Source organism: Sebastes fasciatus, chromosome 4 (genome assembly GCF_043250625.1).
Source record: "Sebastes fasciatus isolate fSebFas1 chromosome 4, fSebFas1.pri, whole genome shotgun sequence".
NCBI lineage: Eukaryota > Metazoa > Chordata > Actinopteri > Perciformes > Sebastidae > Sebastes > Sebastes fasciatus.
In genome coordinates, this window is record NC_133798.1 from 36,979,859 (window position 1) to 36,999,567 (window position 19,709).

General features: G+C 41.5%; 2 protein-coding genes and 1 long non-coding RNA gene across 5 annotated transcripts in view; 1 reads left to right on the plus strand and 2 right to left on the minus strand.

The window, feature by feature from the left end:
• Positions 1-2,951, plus strand: part of ppm1h (protein phosphatase, Mg2+/Mn2+ dependent, 1H) — a 44,550-nt gene extending 41,599 nt beyond the window's left edge. Inside the window, exon 10 of the mRNA XM_074633985.1 lies at positions 323-2,951. Within this exon, the coding sequence (XP_074490086.1) occupies positions 323-470 (148 nt within the window). The 3' untranslated portion in view covers positions 471-2,951. The remainder of the gene's footprint in view (positions 1-322) is intronic.
• Positions 1,857-7,804, minus strand: LOC141766816 (uncharacterized). Of its 2 annotated transcripts, none has more exons than XR_012593691.1 (4): positions 5,562-7,804; positions 5,309-5,366; positions 2,996-3,037; positions 1,857-1,996 (listed from the first exon to the last, which is right to left on the minus strand). It is a non-coding gene; the product is annotated as an uncharacterized LOC141766816 (long non-coding RNA). The 2 variants fall into 2 exon arrangements; XR_012593692.1 differs by having other exon boundaries at positions 2,996-3,025; positions 5,305-5,366.
• Positions 7,805-13,703: 5,899 nt separating this feature from the next.
• Positions 13,704-19,709, minus strand: part of mon2 (MON2 homolog, regulator of endosome-to-Golgi trafficking) — a 58,397-nt gene continuing 52,391 nt past the window's right edge. For both annotated transcript variants that reach the window (XM_074633988.1, XM_074633987.1), the window contains 6 exons: positions 17,739-17,929; positions 17,599-17,659; positions 16,915-17,038; positions 16,455-16,662; positions 14,909-14,991; positions 13,704-14,441 (listed from right to left, as the gene is read on the minus strand). In XM_074633988.1, the coding sequence (XP_074490089.1) occupies positions 14,278-14,441; positions 14,909-14,991; positions 16,455-16,662; positions 16,915-17,038; positions 17,599-17,659; positions 17,739-17,929 (831 nt within the window). In that variant the 3' untranslated portion in view covers positions 13,704-14,277. The remainder of the gene's footprint in view (positions 14,442-14,908; positions 14,992-16,454; positions 16,663-16,914; positions 17,039-17,598; positions 17,660-17,738; positions 17,930-19,709) is intronic.

Below are 19,709 nucleotides of genomic sequence, written 5' to 3' on the forward strand. Positions count from 1 at the left end.
CCGGCAGGCTGAACTTCCTCTCACCCCCGGGCTTATTTGTAGAGGATGAGCGCTGTTATCATGTTGTAATTATGCAAATTTCCAAACATTTAGATAAGTCATTTCTCTGATGTCGAGGAAAAGCTTGTAAGGCTGTTAACGAGAAGCTCCGACTCCTCTTCTCCTGCGAGCTTAGTTTCCAAAGTTCACCACAGTATTTTTGTGTCTGCAGGCAGATAGTCGAATACTGTGCATAATTATCATCAGATTTGACCATTTATCTTATTGTATGTCACCATGCTTTGACTACGCCTTAATCATTTATCACTTTTTGTTATGTCAGGTACACAATGGCGGCTCAAGACCTCGTAATGAGGGCGCGCGGCGTGCTGAAGGATCGAGGCTGGAGGATATCCAACGACAGATTAGGGTCCGGAGACGACATATCTGTCTACATCATTCCCCTCATGTACGGCAACAAGCAGAACTAGCTGAACCTACAACCACCGCCGAAACGTAACCCTGCCTCGACTTCCCCTCATCCCTCGTGCTCTTTTTAAAGTGCTCTGTAGTGTCCTCCTCTGATGAGGGATCCAAGATGTCTCTGGTCAAAAATGGAGTGTTTTTGTCCTGGCTGTTTTCCCCCTTTGATCATCCTCAATCTCTTTTTGTCTGGTCCTTTTTTTTTTATAGAAAAAGAAACATGAAAAGAGCCGTTGAAGAGTAGAACTACTGATTTTTTTTTTCTCCAATCTCGAGGAAGCCATCATGAACCTTGTTGCGTGTCGATGCCTGAGGTCGAGAGCGTAGACTCTCATGGAGGAGACGTCGATATGCATCTCAGGATCGCAGTTACTAACTAATGCACAATATTTATAAATGTGAAAAATGTAAATACTCCCAAAGGTGTAAGACGTTTGATAAGTGTTTTTGGTTTAAACACCTGTACAGTGTAAAAAAAACACAAACAAAAACTAACCTGAAGACTGATGTCCTGCATAATATGAATCATACCTCCTCTGTTCCGTGTAGAGCTTTTACATTAGCCACGTTCAGTTAGTCTGTTAGTCCTTCTCTGGACAGGATGTCAGCTGGTTCTCCGGATGCTGCAGTTGCTATTTTTATTCATTTGCACACCTTGCATTGCAAAACTGTACTCACTATTATTCCTTTGAAAATGAAGAAACACATTTATGAAGAATACACTAACCGAAGGAGCTACTGTACGTCACCTTGGTCTCATCATAGTATTAAATCTAGCCTAGCTTTTACGTTAAAGGGTAACTTTGGTATTTTCGCTCAAGGAGAAGTCTCGTTGTGAAATCTGAATATCCGTAATCTCTGGCTCAGATAAATACGAGCAGCCATCGAATTCATCATCCACATTGTCAAAATCATCTAAATATTCAGCCTTGACATTTAGATAACACTACTCTACGCTTTCTGTACTCCAACACAACAAACACTACTGGGCTGGCTCTCGTGGATGTATTCCACTATTCCACCGTTGACCACCGGCAACACGTCGCCTCGGCAGATTTCAGAACGAGACTTCTCCTTGAGGGAGACTCTTTACATAATTTCAGACACTTATAATAACAATCAGAGCCTGTTATGGCAAAAACAAGCACTTTTAGTGGACGTCAATGACGGTGCCAGCTTGCCCCAATGGCACCATATTGCAGCCCGGGAGCAGCTGGCATCTACAGCGTTCTCCCTCAATACTGGGCCAATTTCAGAAATTGTTGTTCCTGTTAGACACAAAAAACATGTGAAAATAGGTTGAAGTTACCCTTTAATTCAGATTTAAGAAGGAAAAACAAAGAAGTCTTTCTGTTGCACTCATTCACCATCAGCCATCTACCTCATAATTTTCTTCCTTTTATTGTATTACGCGTATTAACACATCGTTGTCATCATCGCCCTCTTTGGCGGCTGTTTGCACGCTACATCAGATGCATCATCGGCCGCTTCCTGTGCCATTATTCAGTCACGTTGTCATGATTTGCTCCTGTACCTGGACCAACACATTTTCAAAAAAAGCCTCACAGGGAACTGTGTGATTGGTAGTGTTGTACGAAATATATATTTTTTATATATACATATTATGCTAAAAAAAAGAAAAACCCTTTGTCATGCACTCATGTTTAACTTTTTCAGTAACAGTTGGATATATTGTCCCCTAATGTGTCACTTAAAGGGGACATATCATGAAAAACTTTTTCAGTGCTTGTGCACATTGGTATCTGGCGTGCCTACCAACCAGGCATATTAGAATATATCGCCCACGGCTTGAGAACTACCTTTGTAAAGGTGCACCATATTTTTTCTCACGAGCCAATCAGTGCAGACTAGGCTTTTTCAGGAGGATTCTTAAAGAGACAGGCGCTAAAACGGAGCGTTTCAGACAGAGGGTGAATACAGGTATATTCAGACAGACAGGATGAGAAACATAATGTGTTTTTTGAAAATTAAAGCGTGTAAACATGTTCTAATAATACAAGTATGAACCTGAAAACGAGCATGATGTGTCCCCTTTAGAAGGAAGTATAAATAAGACTATCACTACAGACAAAATTAAATAGACAACACTTACCTTTATGTGTCTCTACAATCAATATTGTTCCCAGATTAACTGGTTTTCCACATTTTAGTTTGTTTAGTTTAGTTGTAGTTTTCAGCTTCTATTAATTGTGCGCAAATATTTGCATCTTAACTGTTAACTTCTGTACGAGTGGCTGAAGCTGGTGAAACATGGAACAGAGTAACTTAATTTAAATGTAAAAAATGTAAATAATGTTTTCAGTGCTTCTCTCCTTTCTTTAACTGTAAGTGATGTACATCTTACTGAAACAAAAATACGTAATTTGTACTTGTTTTGGAAACTAAGGAACAGTGTAAAAAAAAAAAATGGTTTAAATGCTCACTTTTTCTGCTCTATTAAAAAAAAAGTTAACATTTTTTCCACATTACTCTGCTGTGTTATTGATTAAAAAAAAAAGTTAAGTGTATTCACTGTATAGTAGACGGTGTTGATCGATCCGGGCTCCGGGATGCACTTAGAGAGGGGGGAAGTAGCAGAAAGACTTAACTTAAAGGACCCATATTAAAAGAAATATATAGATTTTCACATTTTGTTATTATAAAGCAGGCTTAAGTCCTATATAAATACCGTGAAAGTATTGAAACGCTCAATCCACAGTGAAATACACACAGCCCGTATTCAGAAACTCTGCATTTGAAACAAGCTGTCAGGATTTTTGACCATTTGTGATGTCACAAATATACAATATTTAGACCCTTTACACAGATTTAAACGTAAACATTCTAAATGTGTCCCAGTTTATTCCCGGTTGCAGTGTAGGTGAATGTCATCAGCTGACAGGAAGTACACATGGATCCAAACTGTTGCCTAGCAACGCAATTCTGTTGACATTCCTTCAAAATGCGCTAAAACGGAGCGTTTAAGACAGAGGGTAAATACAGGCATATTCAGGCAGACAGTGTGAGGAAAATAAAGTTTTTTTTTAACATTGCAGCATGTAAACATGTTCTATTAGAAACACACAATACAAGTATGATCCTGAAAATAAGCGTAATATGGGGCCTTTAACATTCAGTGTCCTGGACAAACAGCAGCTGTGTAAGCAAACAGACTTTATAGTACTTTAAAGCTTTCATGGGTACCATTTTTAATCTTAAAATTCCTCAAACCAAACCAGTCATGGCCTGCCTGCAGTGTGTTGCTGCTACTTAGATGTATTTAAATGCTGTATATTCAGATATATGTCTGTCAAATCCAAAAGGGAATGATAAGTCTTAAAAGAACTTCTGTAGGAACTCCAGGCTTGAATGGGGGCAGACTCCCTCAGACTTCAGTAAGTGTATAGAATTAGACCATCACCACTCTGACAAACTGTGTCAAGTGAGTCCCAACGCAATATGATGAAGGGTATCAGTTCACAGAGTAGCCCGACGGAAGATTTCATGGTGGAGGCTGCTGCGAGGGGCGTAATTTGACACTGAAGCACACACACACACACACGCACGCCAAAGTGATGAAAGACGACTTGATAACTTGACAAAAAAAGTGCACGAGATGTGCGCCCCCATTTCAACTGGTGTTTCCCCTCACTGTCTCATAAGTGAAAGCGGGAGTGGAACAATGAGGAATAGCTTCCTCATTTTTTATGTGAAACTGTGCATTACTTTAGTGATACCGAATACCTGAGACCAAAAGATGTAAATCAAATCACAGGAGAAAGCTTTCACAGTTCATGACATGATGGAGGTATCATATGAAAAATGACTCATTCCATAGTCTATGAGCTGTGAGGAAACCTGATGGGTTTTTTGGCACTCGGTTTTCTGTGCTCTTTTGTACAGTACTCTATAGAGAGTGTTTTTTTCCTTTGAAAGCCAGTATCGTGGATTTATTTCTGGGTGCCATTGCTAGTACAGCCAACATTTTCTTTCAGAATTATTCAGAGATACACCTCTGAGATTTCTCATTTCTTTCCAAAATTGTATTCTTTGGAGGGTGGAAATGCCTCAATGTGACTCATGACTAGTACTATAGTCAGAGTTTGGCAGGTTATCAGATACTTTTAAAAGGTGCTAAATGCGAGATTGAGAGCATTTTTTATTGTCTCCACTCGGCTCTCAACATGACGACGGCTGAACCGGCTAACGGTGCAAACAGCGGCAACAGTGCTGACTGAGTGTCAACCTGGGGGGGGGGGTACCGGAGGGGGGGGCGCTACGCTTCTGTGATGACGGTCGGGACGGCATTATCAGCTGTAACCGGCGTATGACAGCAGTGTAGAGCCGTGCATGCCTTTTAGTGCATGGCGATGTCAACAAAACGCAGAGAAACTCGGATTACAACACACACAGAGGGAGAGTGACTTCATTCTCTGCTCAGGTAGACATAACTCCTCTATATCTTTACATAGACAGTGGATGTTTTGCTGCTATGTTAATGCTCTGAATCCCGAATTCTATATTCAAATGTTCCTTTAAGCCAACGTACACAATACCACGATCCTGACAATGAAGCAGCTAAATTGCAAATTTCCCCACTGTGGGACTAACAAAGGAATATCTTATCTTATCTTATCTTAAATGGAATTCAGCCAGCATTAAACTCAATATTTACACCTGTACTTTTCCTGTGACATGTCAAAATGTCTTTTGGGAAAAAGGCAGATATGGAAGATCCTTTTGTTTCTTTTATTCCTTGTAAAGCATTTTCTAACTCCTCTTGAAAATCACACATTAAGGCATATGAAACATCATGACAACTAAAGCATCAATAATATTAACTTACCTTTTTTTGTGCTGAAGTTGGGGAGTTTCAAGTAATCCTCTCCTCACACACATCTGACCTGTATCAGTGAGCTTAATCAGTGAGAATGTTTGCACCTGAGACCAATTAAGAGGCACTGTTGCGCAATACAAGTTAAAGGGACAGTGTGTAGGATTTATTGGCAGAAATGGATTGTAGCCTAATATTAATAAGTATGTTTTCATTAATGTATAATCACCTGAAACTAAGAATCGTTGTGTTTTCGTTAGCTTACATAGGGAGTGGGTCCTCTTCACGGAGTCCACCATGTTTCTACAGTAGAAGAACGGACAAACCAAACACTGCCTCTGGATAGAGCCTTTTGTGTTTTGCCGTTACCTGAAGGCCACAGTAGTTCTCCTAAATGCTTGGAAAGGGAGGGGAAAGAGGAGGGGTATTCAGTTGTTTGCAATTTGCAACCACGCCTCTAGATGCCACTAAATCCTACACACTGTACTTTTAATATTTGTGGGTAATTTTTTAAAATGTAAACAATGTTCTGTGGTCTTTCCCATTCATATATTCACCTTATTTTTACCTCTTTATTTTATCTAATATGTTTTTCATTAATTATCTTATTATTGATTTAACTTTCTTAGTAAAATTTGGACTTTTTAATGTTGGAAATAAAGCTAAAAGTAAATAAGACACATAGTATGGGAAGTAAATGCCAACCGAGCAGAGAGTTAAGAAAGGTTCATGGACCACATTGCCTATAGCAATTGTAAACACTTTCATAACTCGCTTGATTTATGTTATCATACCACACGTGAAGATCAGGGTATGATCACACACACACACACACACACACACACACACACACACACACATACATACTGTTATGAATGCTTTTACACACACACTCAAGATGATCATAAAGTGCTGGGAGTCGTGGGAGTCTCACACACTCCTGGGTCCTCTGCAGGAGCTGGAGGGCCATCTGGTCCCCACAGGCCAGCGCCGCATCCTCCTCCAGTCAGGCCAGCACTGATCTGGCACTCCACTCCTACTCTCCACACGTGTGTGTATGTGTGTGTGTGTGTGGTCCAGATTGGATGACGGCAATGATGACACAGTCATTCCTGTGGGCGGCTGGTTTTTCCAAGGTTACAGCACTCCCACCCCACCCGTGGAGAGATCTGAGGGAGATGCTGAGTGGGCTTGGAGCGAGATACTCATCTCTTGTACCGGAGAGGTGAGGCGCTGCCGGGGCCACAAAACTTCCAAGCCTCCTTTCAGAGGAGGACACATTGTAAAGATACTATAATCTTTATGTTATTTATTCACATAGCTCTTTTCATTGTGGATTTTTCTGCCAATCATTTTCTCTTTTTTTTTTTTTTGTCGGACTAACTTAAGATATTCAGTTTAATATATAGTAAAACAAGAAAAAGGCAAATCCTCACATTTGAGGTGCTGGAACCATCAAATAATTGGCATTTTTGCTTGAAAAACACTTAAACGGTGAATCAATGATCATAATATTTGCCTTATATTTTCCTGTTGATCGACTAATCATTTCAGCTCTATTTGTTACCGATTCTTTTGATTATTTTCAAATCGATTAATCATTGGGTTTAAAAAATTTCAGAAAATTGTGAAAAACCAACTATAACAATTTCCCAGAGCCGAAGGTGACGACTTCACATTGCTTGTTTTGCCCAACCAACAGTGAAGATGAATATTTAAAAAAACAAAACAAAATACATCCAGGTTTTAGAAAAGTGCTGAATAAATGTATCACTTTTCCTAATAAATAAATGTGATTGATTAATCATTTTAAAAACATTTTGACGGGTCCAGATGTTAGGTTTATCTCTGTGGAAGACTGCATGTGTGCCAATAGTATAACAACGTTGGTATCATGTGGTATCTTTGTGTCGTCAGCGATCAAGTTGCCACTGGCTGAGATTGATGGTGCCTGGCAACCACTTGTTGTGAAGTGAATGCAGTGGAACAGGTGAGGGAGAATGAGACCTCTAGTGGCTGACTGCTATCAATAGCACCTTTAATGCTGCAATAATTAGTTGTTTGAAAGAAAACAAATCAGCTCTAAACTGATTAATCGTTGGAAATTTTTCAAGAAAAATAATGCCAAACATTTGGTGGTTACAGGAGTTTAAATGCGAGAATTCACATCTTTTCTTGGTCTTATATTATAATAATTCATATTTTTTAGGGCTGTTACAGTTAATAATAACGCGTCATAGCAAATTTGTTTTAACGCCACTAATTTCTTCAACGCAGTTAAATTTTTTAGGTTGTAGCGGACATCGGCATCATATGAAACTATAAAACCTAAAGAATCCATCGGTACCAACCATGTCATACTAACTCGTCGTGAAGGAGGCTAAATAACGCTCCAAAGTTACGCTAAATTTTGGTGAGGAAAAACTGGCTTGGCCTTTTTCAAAGGGGTCCCTTGACCTCTGACCTCAAGATATGTGAATGTAAATGGGTTCTATGGGTACCCACGAGTCTCCCCTTTACAGACATGCCCACTTTATAAATAATATTTAATATTAATTAATATATAACTATTTAAAAATAAATAATAATATAATCACATGCAGTGTGGGGCAAGTCATAGTCAAGTCAGCACACTGACACACTGACAGCTGTTGTTGCCTGTTGGGCTGCAGTTTGCCATGTTATGATTGGAGCATATTGTTTTATGCTAAATGCAGTACCTGTGAGGGTTTCTGGACAATATCTGTCATTGTTATGTGTTGTTAATTGATTTCCAATAACAAATATATACATACATTTGCATAAAGCAGCATATTCGTCCACTTCCATGTTAATAAAAGGATTAAATACTTGACAAATCTCCCTTTAAGGTACATTTTGAGCAGATAAATGTTGGATTAATTTGAGATTAATCGTGATTAACTATGGACAATCATGCGATTAATAGCGATTCAATATTTTAATCAATTGACAGCCCTAAAAAATCACAAGCAATCAATAGTATTCATGTTTTTATATTCACATGACATTGTTTTGTTGCATACAAGAGACATACAGAAGGGCATCATTCATTGTAGTTTGATTTATTTTAGTTTTTGATTAAATATTTTAATCCATTGACAGCCCTTATATTTTAGTTTTTTCGACTGTTGATCGTTCAAAAGGTCAAGACATTTTTAATGACCTTTAGGATATTGTGATTGGCAATTTTCACTCTTTTCTTATATTTTATAGACCAAACTATTAATCAATTAATTGAGAAAATAATTGGGGTTTACTCGATCATGAAAATAATTGATAGTTGAAGCCCTTTTTTGAAATAATATAAAACAAAGGAAGCCAGAAATATTTGGCTTGATAATAGCAATTAAATTTCTGTCGATCAACTCATCAATTAATCGACTAGCACTAATCCCACACATGTTGCATTACAGAGGCGGCATGTGTGAAGGTATTTGGCGAGCACACACACACACACACACACACACGAGGGTCGACTGTCCTGTCAGGACAAGGGTGCGGCTGCTTCGGCGGTGCAGCTGTGATACCCATCTGAGCGGGCATTCTTCCACGGGGGGGGCTCGAATTAACCGCTTTAGGGGCTTCGGCTGCCTGAAGTATGATTTATCTGCGGCCCCCGGCTCAAATGAGAGCTCTGACACAAGATGGATGAGGACATGGGCTGCCTCTGAGCTGCTCACTGGTCCATAGGCTGGCTCTCTTTACAGTCAGGATATGATAAATGATGTTTGGCTTCACCCCGGAGGCTGGATTACTTGTATTTCTTCCACGAGACAGACTCTTATTTGAATAATGCAGACCTGTAGGATCTGCTATATACTCAACAACAGGCGTGACAATAACCACAAGTCTCATGTGTGGGTTTGTTTAGGTAGTCTGCAAAACAAAAAAGCAATGCTTTTTCAACCTACGTGTATCTCTGGGGGTATTGTTTAATATCGAGCACAGATGCTTGTGGGCAGAGCTGCTGCGGCCCAAGATTCATAACTCTGCCTATAACACACTATCAAGTGTGAACTCATAAATATTTCATGGGCGTCTTCTTGGAAGGTCAAACGCAGGATTCAATCAGTCAGTCATTGAAGTGAGCGGCGTGCTCTCATCTGGGCTGCAGAGGTCTGAACTCAAGACTGCAGCCCCCATGCACACGGTTTCATCGACCCATGCTGCCTCTTTGCCCCTGCAGCCAATCAAAGCTCATTACCCATTCCGGTCCCCCACCCCCATCACGAGACCCCTGACTGCCCATACTAATGTGATACAGAGCAGCCAGATGCTGTTGGGCAGCAGAGGGAGGATTTCAAAAGGTTAACCCACAACGCATGACCCACATCAGCGCTGCTGCACTCCCATGCAGACCTCTGAGAGTGAGGACACCACTGCTGGAAGGGTGGTGGTGGCTGTGGTGTGGAGAGGGGGGGTGGATGGTTAGGTCATGTGGTGTGTCTGTCTGTGCACAGTTCAAACACTGAAGCACACACACACACACACACACACACCACCATCCAGATTTAGCATAATAATCAGATTATTACTAGGACAGTGTTGCAGATTTATGTCTGAGCTTCTGCCCTGCATAGATGAGGCGTTCAGGTGCAGCAGGGAGCACACAGTGTCTGTCTGTGATGGTATGCAGCATTATCATCAACAAAGGAGGAGGCATGATGAAGCCAGCTTGTGTCAGTGTGATCAGATCAGAGCAGATGTATTGTAGGATACCTCTGTGGGCAGCAGGAGCCACGTCACTCCTCTCTCCTCATAGCAACAGCACTGTTGACCTACATGCTTTCTTACACAGCCCACTCCGCCTGAGGTGCTGGAAAACTCAGCAAATCCATACGACACATATATCGACTTCATTTAAAAAAAAAAGAAAAAAAAGAAAATGTGCATGCAAAATTATATAAACTCGGATTTCCCATCTAACACATGCACGCTTTCTAATCCATCCTGCAAAAAAAAATAATTGCATGTTAATGAGCTTTAAAATTAAAACTGCATACAAAGTGTTTTTTTTTTTTACCTCCACAGTCGGGCACTATTTTATTGGATGAAACATGATGATACAAAACGGAAATGCAAAAATACAACAATGCAACAAACCACAGGCCTGTTTATAAAGCAGCACATTACAGCTTTAAATAGATACATATATACATCACGGTGTGCTGGCTGCAACATTCAGCGGTGTGCATTACCTGTTCTAACCGAGTAACAGCAGTTGAGAGCTGGCTGGGTGTTGAAGTGAAGGCACCAGCACTAGCAAGGCAGTAGCTTGCGCAGTCATCTCCATAGCGGGCAGTGTCACAACCCGACCAACAGCACAAACTACTACCTCAGCCAGTACCTGCTGCAGAGAAAACACGACGACGAGATGAAAAAAAGGAGGAAAGAAAAGATTATAAAAAATAAAAAATGTGTGTTGCTCCAGAGACATTCCCATGCAGGCTGCAGGCTGCAGCCGGAGACAGTCCGTCCTCTCCCGCTCCGCTCCTCCGTCTGTCTGTGGGAGAAATAAGAGGGAAACCCCGCCCAAGCAGACCTGCTCCCTCCTCCTCCTCCTCCTCTCCCTCCTCCTCTTCTTCAGTGCAAACCACAGAACGGTCCTTTCCCCTCATATGACCTACTGGATGATCCCAAACTGGGGCTCGGGGACCTCCAGGGGACACTGAGAGGCAGCAGAGGGTCTCTGCAGAGATGGCTGCCCACATAGCGTACTGTAATGTGGTGTCTGCACTGAGCACAACTAGGGCTGGGCGATATGGCCTAAAAATAATATAGCAAAATACTTTAGGCTACATTGCCATACACAATATATATCGCGATATTTTCAAATATCCTCTAAGCACTTCATAAATGCTCAATTTAACCCTTTGATGCATACAATCACACCAATATGAGGATTCTTGTAGTCCCTGAAGCATATATCTGCATTAAGACATTCTTGTTTTTATTCATTAGTGGTTTCTTTTGGAACAATTTTAATCTTGCATGCAAAAAGGGGGAAATCACAAGTTAAATTTTGTACATTTTGTACAAGTTAAATGCATCAATCTGGTGCACTTTGAAAGCAAAATTAAGAGACTAGATCTTTTACTCTTGTAAACAATTTTGTGCTCCAGCAGTGGTGGATCGAGGCCACTCAAGTACTGTACTTAAGTACGGAGCAGGAGAAAGAGGGAACAACCAGCCCTCACTCAACGGCCCCCGTGGAGCCACGAGCCAGAAGGACATGCCGAAGCGAGCCTCATGCCGGCGGGGTGGCTTAAAAACATTACATGACAATTTGTAGTCGATGTTCGCGATATAGTCATTTTATATACCGCGCGTGGGACAAGCCGCGATACATCGACTATATTCGATGTATCGCCCACCGCTAAGCACAACGATTATAAGTATAAAGAGATGTTTTCTATTCATGAGCTTTCCCTGTTGTCAGCACCGACTGTACAGAGCTGCTGACATCCCATACTGTTAAAGTACAAGTGACCTTTTAATGTTCAAAATATTCCCTTTAAAATGTCCCTCAACTTCACTTCGACAAATAAAAATAAACATCTGTAACAGGCCTACCACATCGTAATAATAACAATACACAATACACAATATTACTATTATGTGGTGGTATTATAGGAATTATATCAGCATGTTCATGAAATAACTACATCATTAATATGATGACAATATTTCTGTCTTATGGTTAAAAGTGTGGGCCACAGTACTACATGATAATATTATAGTGAAATGTTTAAATTATGTAAAATTCATTAGAACTAAGGATGTTAATAATTAACCGTTTACCGTCACTGATTAACGTTATCGGTTAAAACGGTTAAAGGAAATGTTAATAATTAATACAAAAGCTGAGAAAAACTCGTCACTTAAAGTAGAAAAGCTGGTCCACCTTAAGAGTCCACCTTAAGAGAGTCTGAGCCGGCGTTACAGATACAGGAAGTTGGCTCCCGTCTATAGCTCGCTTGAGAGGAGGAGTTGTAGCCTCGTAGCATTTATTCACCGACAAATAAAGTGTACACACACTGTCTGCTACACCTACGTTCACAGCTAGAACGCCACCGACAACACACACACGGTTTGTCGGAAACTGCTGTATAAGCTGTTCAGTTATTTTCAGACCGGGGCTTCGGTCGAATCGTTTTTTTTTTGCTTAGGAAGGTCAAGCGGCCAGGAAGAGCGCCGGGCTTTGGTGCACATTTTCGTAGTGGCCAAACGGTGGTCCTACAACGTCCGTGTCCGTCACGTGACGCCATTAGGCCCAAAAATACATTTTTCCCATAGACTTACAATGGGAAAGAGACGTCTGTAACTCAGCAGATCTTTTTTTTCTTCAGGTAAATCAACTTCACATTATGAACACTTGAACAGCCCTTATTTAAATCATTCGGTCCTAAAAGTTGTAAAATGCACTAATAGCTGAATCCAGAGTTATTTCCCTTCCTCCGTTCATGTGAATGAGACCCAGAACGAGACGGGCCCATGGAAAACAAAAACGCTACTGCGGTAAAGAACTTAAAGGGTAACTTCGGTATTTTTCAACTTGGAGACTATTTTCCCACGTTTTTGTGTCTTAGTGACTAATGGGGACAACAATTGTGAAAACTGAAACTGGTCCAGTATTGAGGGAGAACGTTGCAACCGGAAGCTACGAAATAAGCCGCGAGAGCAAGTGAGCAGCGTCAATGTAACGTTACGTCCACTAAAAGTGCTTCTTTTTGTCACTGACGGGCTCAGATTGTTATTATAAGTGTCTGACAACATTATGGAAAGGACCCTGCAGAGGAATAAAACGTTTTTCTTACCTTTCTCTTGATCCGGTCTGTTGGTTATTGTGTAACTACCCACTGTAAGTCCTGCTCAAGGAGAAGTTTGTGAAATCTGAATATCCGTATATACACTGGCTCAAATAAATACGGGCGGCCATCGAAGACAAAATCATCTAAATTTTCAGCCATGACATTGAACATCTTCTAGATAACACTAAGCTACACTTTCTGTACTCCAACACAACAAACTCTGCCTGGCTGGCACTCACGTATTCCACTATTCCATAGATTTCAGAACGAGACTTCTCCTTGAGCGAGACTCTTTCTATAATGTCAGACACTTATAATAACAATCAGAGCCTGTCGTGGCAAAAACAAACACTTTTAGTGGAGGTCAATGACGGTGCCAGCTTTCCCCAATAGCACCATATTGCAACCTGTGAGCAGCTGTCGTCTACAGCGCTCTCCCTCAATACTGGACCAGTTTCAGAACCTGTTGTCCCTACTAGTCAGTTAGACACAAAAACATGAGAAAATCCAGGTTGCAAAACACCAAAGTTACCCCTTAACATGCGTTGTAACTGAGCACACTGGGAGCACAGAGCTGATCGTAGAATTGTCCCATTTATTTTATACAGACAAGTACATCTCTTCTCAGATGGCTGGCTGAAGATGACATGGAATGTTACAGTGAGATTTGTTTTCTTGCATAAAATCCTCACTGTTGAAAAATGTTGCAAATGTTCATTTTAAGAACAATAAAGCCCGTTTTTTCTTGTTAATTACATCATCAACACTATCACCACACACTGTACATCGACTCGGCCTCATTGGGAGAATAAAACAAAACTAAATCCAGAGGCAACACTGCAATTATTATTATTTTTTTAAATCTCCGTAATTAACACAAGAGTGCAGTCAGTCTGTATGAGAATGGAGGGGGGGGCAGACGCGTGATCAGCTCACATGAGAAGCATACGATGATGCGTATGAAGGTCGGGGTCGTCGACGACGTGGTCCGAGCGGGCCTCTGTTCACCGTTGGGGTTTTTTGCTTCATGTCACCGTAGATGGGGCTCACGTGGAGTTCATGTCCGTGCGCTCGTGGAGCACGTGGGTCGAGAAGACACATTCAAGATTTTCTTCATTATAAAAAAAACAGGAATTTGAGTGAGCCTGGTCAGGACTCTCCGTTCTGGACTCTGGAGACGGGCGGCTGCATAAAGTCTTTAAACGGCCCCAGGGCCTCCTTCAGGGCTGAGCTCACCTCAGACGAGGAGCATGTAACGCACTCTACCAGCGTGGGGTACAGAGCAATCACTTGAGCCCATGTGTTGCCGTCCACTGCAGACGGTAAACAATCGCAGAACAAGAGGAACAAAAATAATAGAAAAGGGAGGAGCGGGGATGGGAGGGAGAGGAAGAAGAGAATATGAATTGTGATAGGAGGCAATCAAAGAAATCATTTCCCTCGTACAATTCCCACAGGCGTATGGAAATGAGTTTTGATCTGAATAAAAAGGACGATGCGATGCAAACATCTTGAAGGGCACTTCAAAAACGTAATTTTAGAAAGCCTCACTTCAATCTACTGCGGTTAAAAAAAATCACTTCTTGTAATTGACCTTGCTGGTAAACAGTTTCCACCCAGATTGGAGATAAAACTCATCTGAAAAAAATGGTCCCAATTGTACTCTGACACATTTATCTGAAATGAATAGATGATAGATTTGTTGTATTTTTCACGTTTTCTTTTTTTTCACCTCTTTCCCCCAAGATCTATTTAAACCTTGACACAGTTTGGTACTCACCATTTTCTGGCTGTGTCTTTTTAAGCGAGTCCATCAAAGTGCTGATGGCTTTCAAGACAAAGATAATCTCTGTCACTTGTTGCCTAAAATAAAAAAAAAGACCAAAGACCTTCGTTAGCTACAAAGAGCACAGAAAATACATTTATGTAGATGTAACAGTTGGAGGAGAGAAGGAGAGAAGGTGAGAGTCAGCACCTCATTTAGATGCTTTCTGAAGAGGTGCTGAATGAAAGTTGTTGAATAAGGTATAGAAACAAGCCAACACGGACAGAAATCAACAGTTTGTAGAAAAAGGTGTCTGAAGGTGTTGCAGAGGTTTACTTTACATGATCATGTAGCAACCAAGATTCATATTCTCTCAGCAGATAGGAAGCACATTATTATACTGTATCCATAATACAAGATGTTGAGCTCTGACAAGCAGCAAAAACAGACAAAATGTTGCTCAAGAGATTAAATACGATTACTTAGGATGACTCAGTATGTATTTAACCATTAAGAGTAGGTGTACGGAGAGATAAAGCCTTTATTAAGCACTTGAAGTACTTTGATTAAATTACGAAAAGAAAAATCCACCTGCCCATGGGGGGGGGGATTTTCTATTCTTTCACTCCATACACACAACTACTGTACATATGCCCAAAATACACACACACGCAGGACGCATAGACATGCAGCTGGAGAGATGTTAGCACCTCTCCAGCTACCAGTCAACTCTCCGTAACATGGTCCATGCTGGACTTCACCCGGCATCCCTCCGGTTCCCAAGCCAAGTCCCCACGAACTGAGCTACTGCCACAGGAAAGACCATTCTCTCCTGATTGTATCTTTAATTATATACAGTATGTATTTGTTAACCTGACCCGCCATCTGAGAAGCCGTCATTGGAAACTGTTTAGGAAATGGGCAGACGCTTTAAAAAAATGACTTAGCAGGTGATTGGATGAACCATCTGTCAATCAAACTCTTAAGACGGGTCTCCTGAGGCGATGCTACTTTACAATTATGCTAACTTTCCAACATCGTCGACCCTATCTTTAAGTTCTGCTGTTTTTTTACGTGCTTTAATAATGCGATCCATGGTTTTGCATTTAACAGTTTGATTATTTTGTCATAGTTTTTCCAATGCTGTTTGTCTGAATTTAAGCAACCTTAATTATCTAATTACCCTCCCCACCCCCCCGCCATCCCTTTGCCATTTTCTGTGCTAATGGCGCAATTTCCCCATGGGCATCATTTAACTGCCATCTTGTCTTAGGGAGAGAAAGTGTTACACCCAACCCTGATATGTGGTGCCAGTGTGTACAACTGGATAAATACAGTGGTTACAAAAGAGAAACAAAATGATGGGTGCATAGCTGGAGCTGGGATGGTCTTGGTTTTGTATTGCTAAATGTCTCGGTGGTTAAATGATGACACTAACAAACACGTTGGAGCTGAATTCCTGATGGGCACATCTGTCGAAAAACATTAAAAAAAACCAGCTGTTCTCGGCTAAAGCAGGTGCACCATGTATTTTAATCAGAGGTGTATGGGGTGTGTATACCTGGGCAGGGGGCAGCGTCCGCTCAACCTCTCATCCTCTACGTAGCGTCGGAGAACATCCTGCGATCTCTTGAGGAGCACAGAGAGCGCCATGCGGGAGATGTAGCCCTCCTGCGGGGTGGACACCTTGTTGCTGAAGGAAAACTGCAGCAGCGTCTCAAAACACACCTTCGAAAACTCCTCCCTCATCCGCACGTCGATCTCTGCCTCTGTCGAAGAGAAAAGCAGAGTGATTTACATCAGTGAGTGGACGGACGGGGCTTTACTGTTCTTCCTAATCACATGAAGAGTTTGACAGGAGCCATTGTTGTTGGTGATGAGCCACAGGGAGGGCTTTTGCAACAATGATTTAATGGTTACAGTATGATTCCAGCACTTGGCCACCCTGCTGTCCCATCACAAATACAAGTAAACAACACAGCTGAAGTCAAATGATTTCATCTGCCAACGTTACACCTTACCTGTGAACGAGGGAGACTGCGAGTGAATGGAACCTCTGTTGAGCATCGTCATGATCTGCCCAACAAAGTCTTTGGGGATGAAATTGGCAAACGGTAAAATCTCTGTGCTGATCAGCTGGACCACCTAAAAATTAAGAGGAGACAACGCTGATGTGGGCGACCAAGGATGCTCTATATAACAAAGATGACGCATTACAAGCTCTGCCAATGGTATGAAATGGTATGCACTTCCTGTCTCCTAAGTGGGCATGGCGTGCTTTCCTCTACCCCCCCATCCCCTCTTCTCGTTTGGAAGTGTTGTGAACGTCGTGTAGATGGATGAAAGCAGATTGGATTATATTTTTATAAAGTCTTTATATTTTCTTTTGCTAGCATTAGATATTTACACAACTAACAACCATATTTAGCATTATGTTTTCACCGGCGTTGGTTTGTTTGTTTGTTGGTTTGTTTGTCTGTTAGCAGGATTACTCCAAAAGTCCGCTATGGAGTTGAATGAAATCTTTTGGAGGGGTGGGGTCTGACACAATGAGCCATCCATTAGATTTTGGTGGCGATCCGGATCATGATCCAGCTTCGGGAATTGCTTTTTAATAACTCTGCTCCACCTGTGCATTAACACCACAGGCTTTAAGACATGTGCAGTGTAACTGATGACGCGTTCATGACGGAACAAGTGTTTACCTCCACATCAACGGCTTCATTCTTCTGAAAATCCTGGATGGACACGTTGTCTGGAGGAGTGCTAGAAAAGGAACAAACAATGAGCCTGACACTCTGAACTTACCATATTGTGCAACTTTTAAGATTGTCTAAATCTGTACCTTTTGGTAAAAAGAAAGTCTTCAAAGGCATTGGCCAGCTCCGGCCACATAGTGTCAAACTTCCCGGACGAGGCGTGCTGGCGCGCCACCGGCAGACCGATAGACAGCACCTTGAGCAGAGACGAAACGGCGAGCTTCCAGGTGCTCTCTGATGGACAGGCATACTTCAAACCCAAGGGCATTCTTAGAGTCTTGGGTGTGAAGGGAAAAACAAAGGAAGAGATGGCAATAAAAACACATCATGAGACTGAAACACAGAGAAAGACTTCAAGGTCAAATCTATACAACTAACTGCAGTACCCAGAAAACCTTCTCTTTTATACTGAAATGTGGAGAGACTTTAATTCATGGTTAATACAAAGCAGTATGTCAAGACATTTCTGCACCAGGTTGTGTTTCTATTCATTCTACAAAACCAGGAAAAATAGTAATCGACAATCTTTTTGACAGAGTCCTCTTTTCAGAGCACAGCTGGGTTCCCCAAGGTTGAGATTTTACAAGTATCGCCTTCTTGTTTTGGAGACAAAAAAAAGGGCGGGGGCCAGATTTTGGATTTGTCCGCAGGGAACCTTCATAATAGCTCCTTGGAAAATGAACTCTCTTCAGTTTGGAGGTTTCTTTCAGACGATGGGAAAAGAGCAGTTAAACACAGGTGTCAGAAACTGTGGTTGAGGCTTTTGGGTTTTGACAGACTGCATTCAGAAAAATACTGGGCACTTCACATCTGTGAGATGTAAGCCTTGAGATCAATACTATCAGGTCAGAGAGAGACAAGTGAAGAGAAAGATGCCCAGAGGCTGGTGGATACTGACACACTGCTCAGACAGCAAACAGAATTAACTAGTGATGTTAAAATAAACCTTACTTATTACATACAAAACATCTCTGGGACTTTTTTTTATATACATCCATCCTCTTGGAAAGTAACTCACTAACATTATTCAGTCAGTGAATTTGTCACTCATTCATGGTTAGCCTGCCTGCTGTTAGAAGACATGTATGGGCTATTTCATATCTATTGTGTGTTACAACCTGCCAGATACATGTAGACATTTGATTCATTGTTAATATAAAAATATTGACGATAGCAGCAGAGCTTTAAAGAAACAGTGTGCAGGATTTCGGGGGATCTATTAGAAGAAATTAAATATAATATTCATAGCTTTGTTTTCATTAGTGTATGATCACCTGAAACTAAGAATCGTTGTGTTTTCGTTAGTTTAGAATGAGTCCTTCATATCTAAATAGGGAGCGGGTCCTCTTCACGGAGTTCACCATGTTTCTACAGTAGCCCAGAACGGACAAACCAAACTCTGGCTCTAGAGAGAGACTTTCACGTTTGTACTTGAAGGCCATCGTAGTTCTCCGACACGCTTGTGAAACTGCGGTAACGTGAGCCGCAGAGTGCAAAGCCGTGCCAGCCGCCGTCTGACTTCCGGCGTTACCACGGCATTGCACTCACGTGGCGGCTCACGTTACCGCAGTCTTGGAAAGGGAGGAGCAAGCGGAGGGGGTACTCAGTTGGTTGAAATCTGCAACCACACCACTAGTTGCCCCCAAATCATACACACTGCACCTTTAAGAGAAAATCAACACTGCGATGCCAAAGTCAGCAAATGGAAAACACCTGTTTTGACGTCATTGATAGGGTATGTATGCTAGGAGTTCAACCTGCCTTAAGGGTTCTTCCCACAGATAGCAGTGCAGCAGCAACTGACCCGTGGGATTCTGTGTTAACATACTCTTAAAATGAAAAAAAAAAATCTTCCCACACCATTGCACCACATTTGATGACTGCACAGAGTTCAACAATAACTGGTGCTCAACGGTGTTGAGAAAGAAAGCAGAAGAACTTGCTGTCTTTATTGGGCTAAAATAACAAAAACTTAAAACTAGGCCTCAATGCTGCTTCTAGCCTAACGTTGACACATTACCCCCCACTAGAATGAATACATAACTTTAGAGGTGATT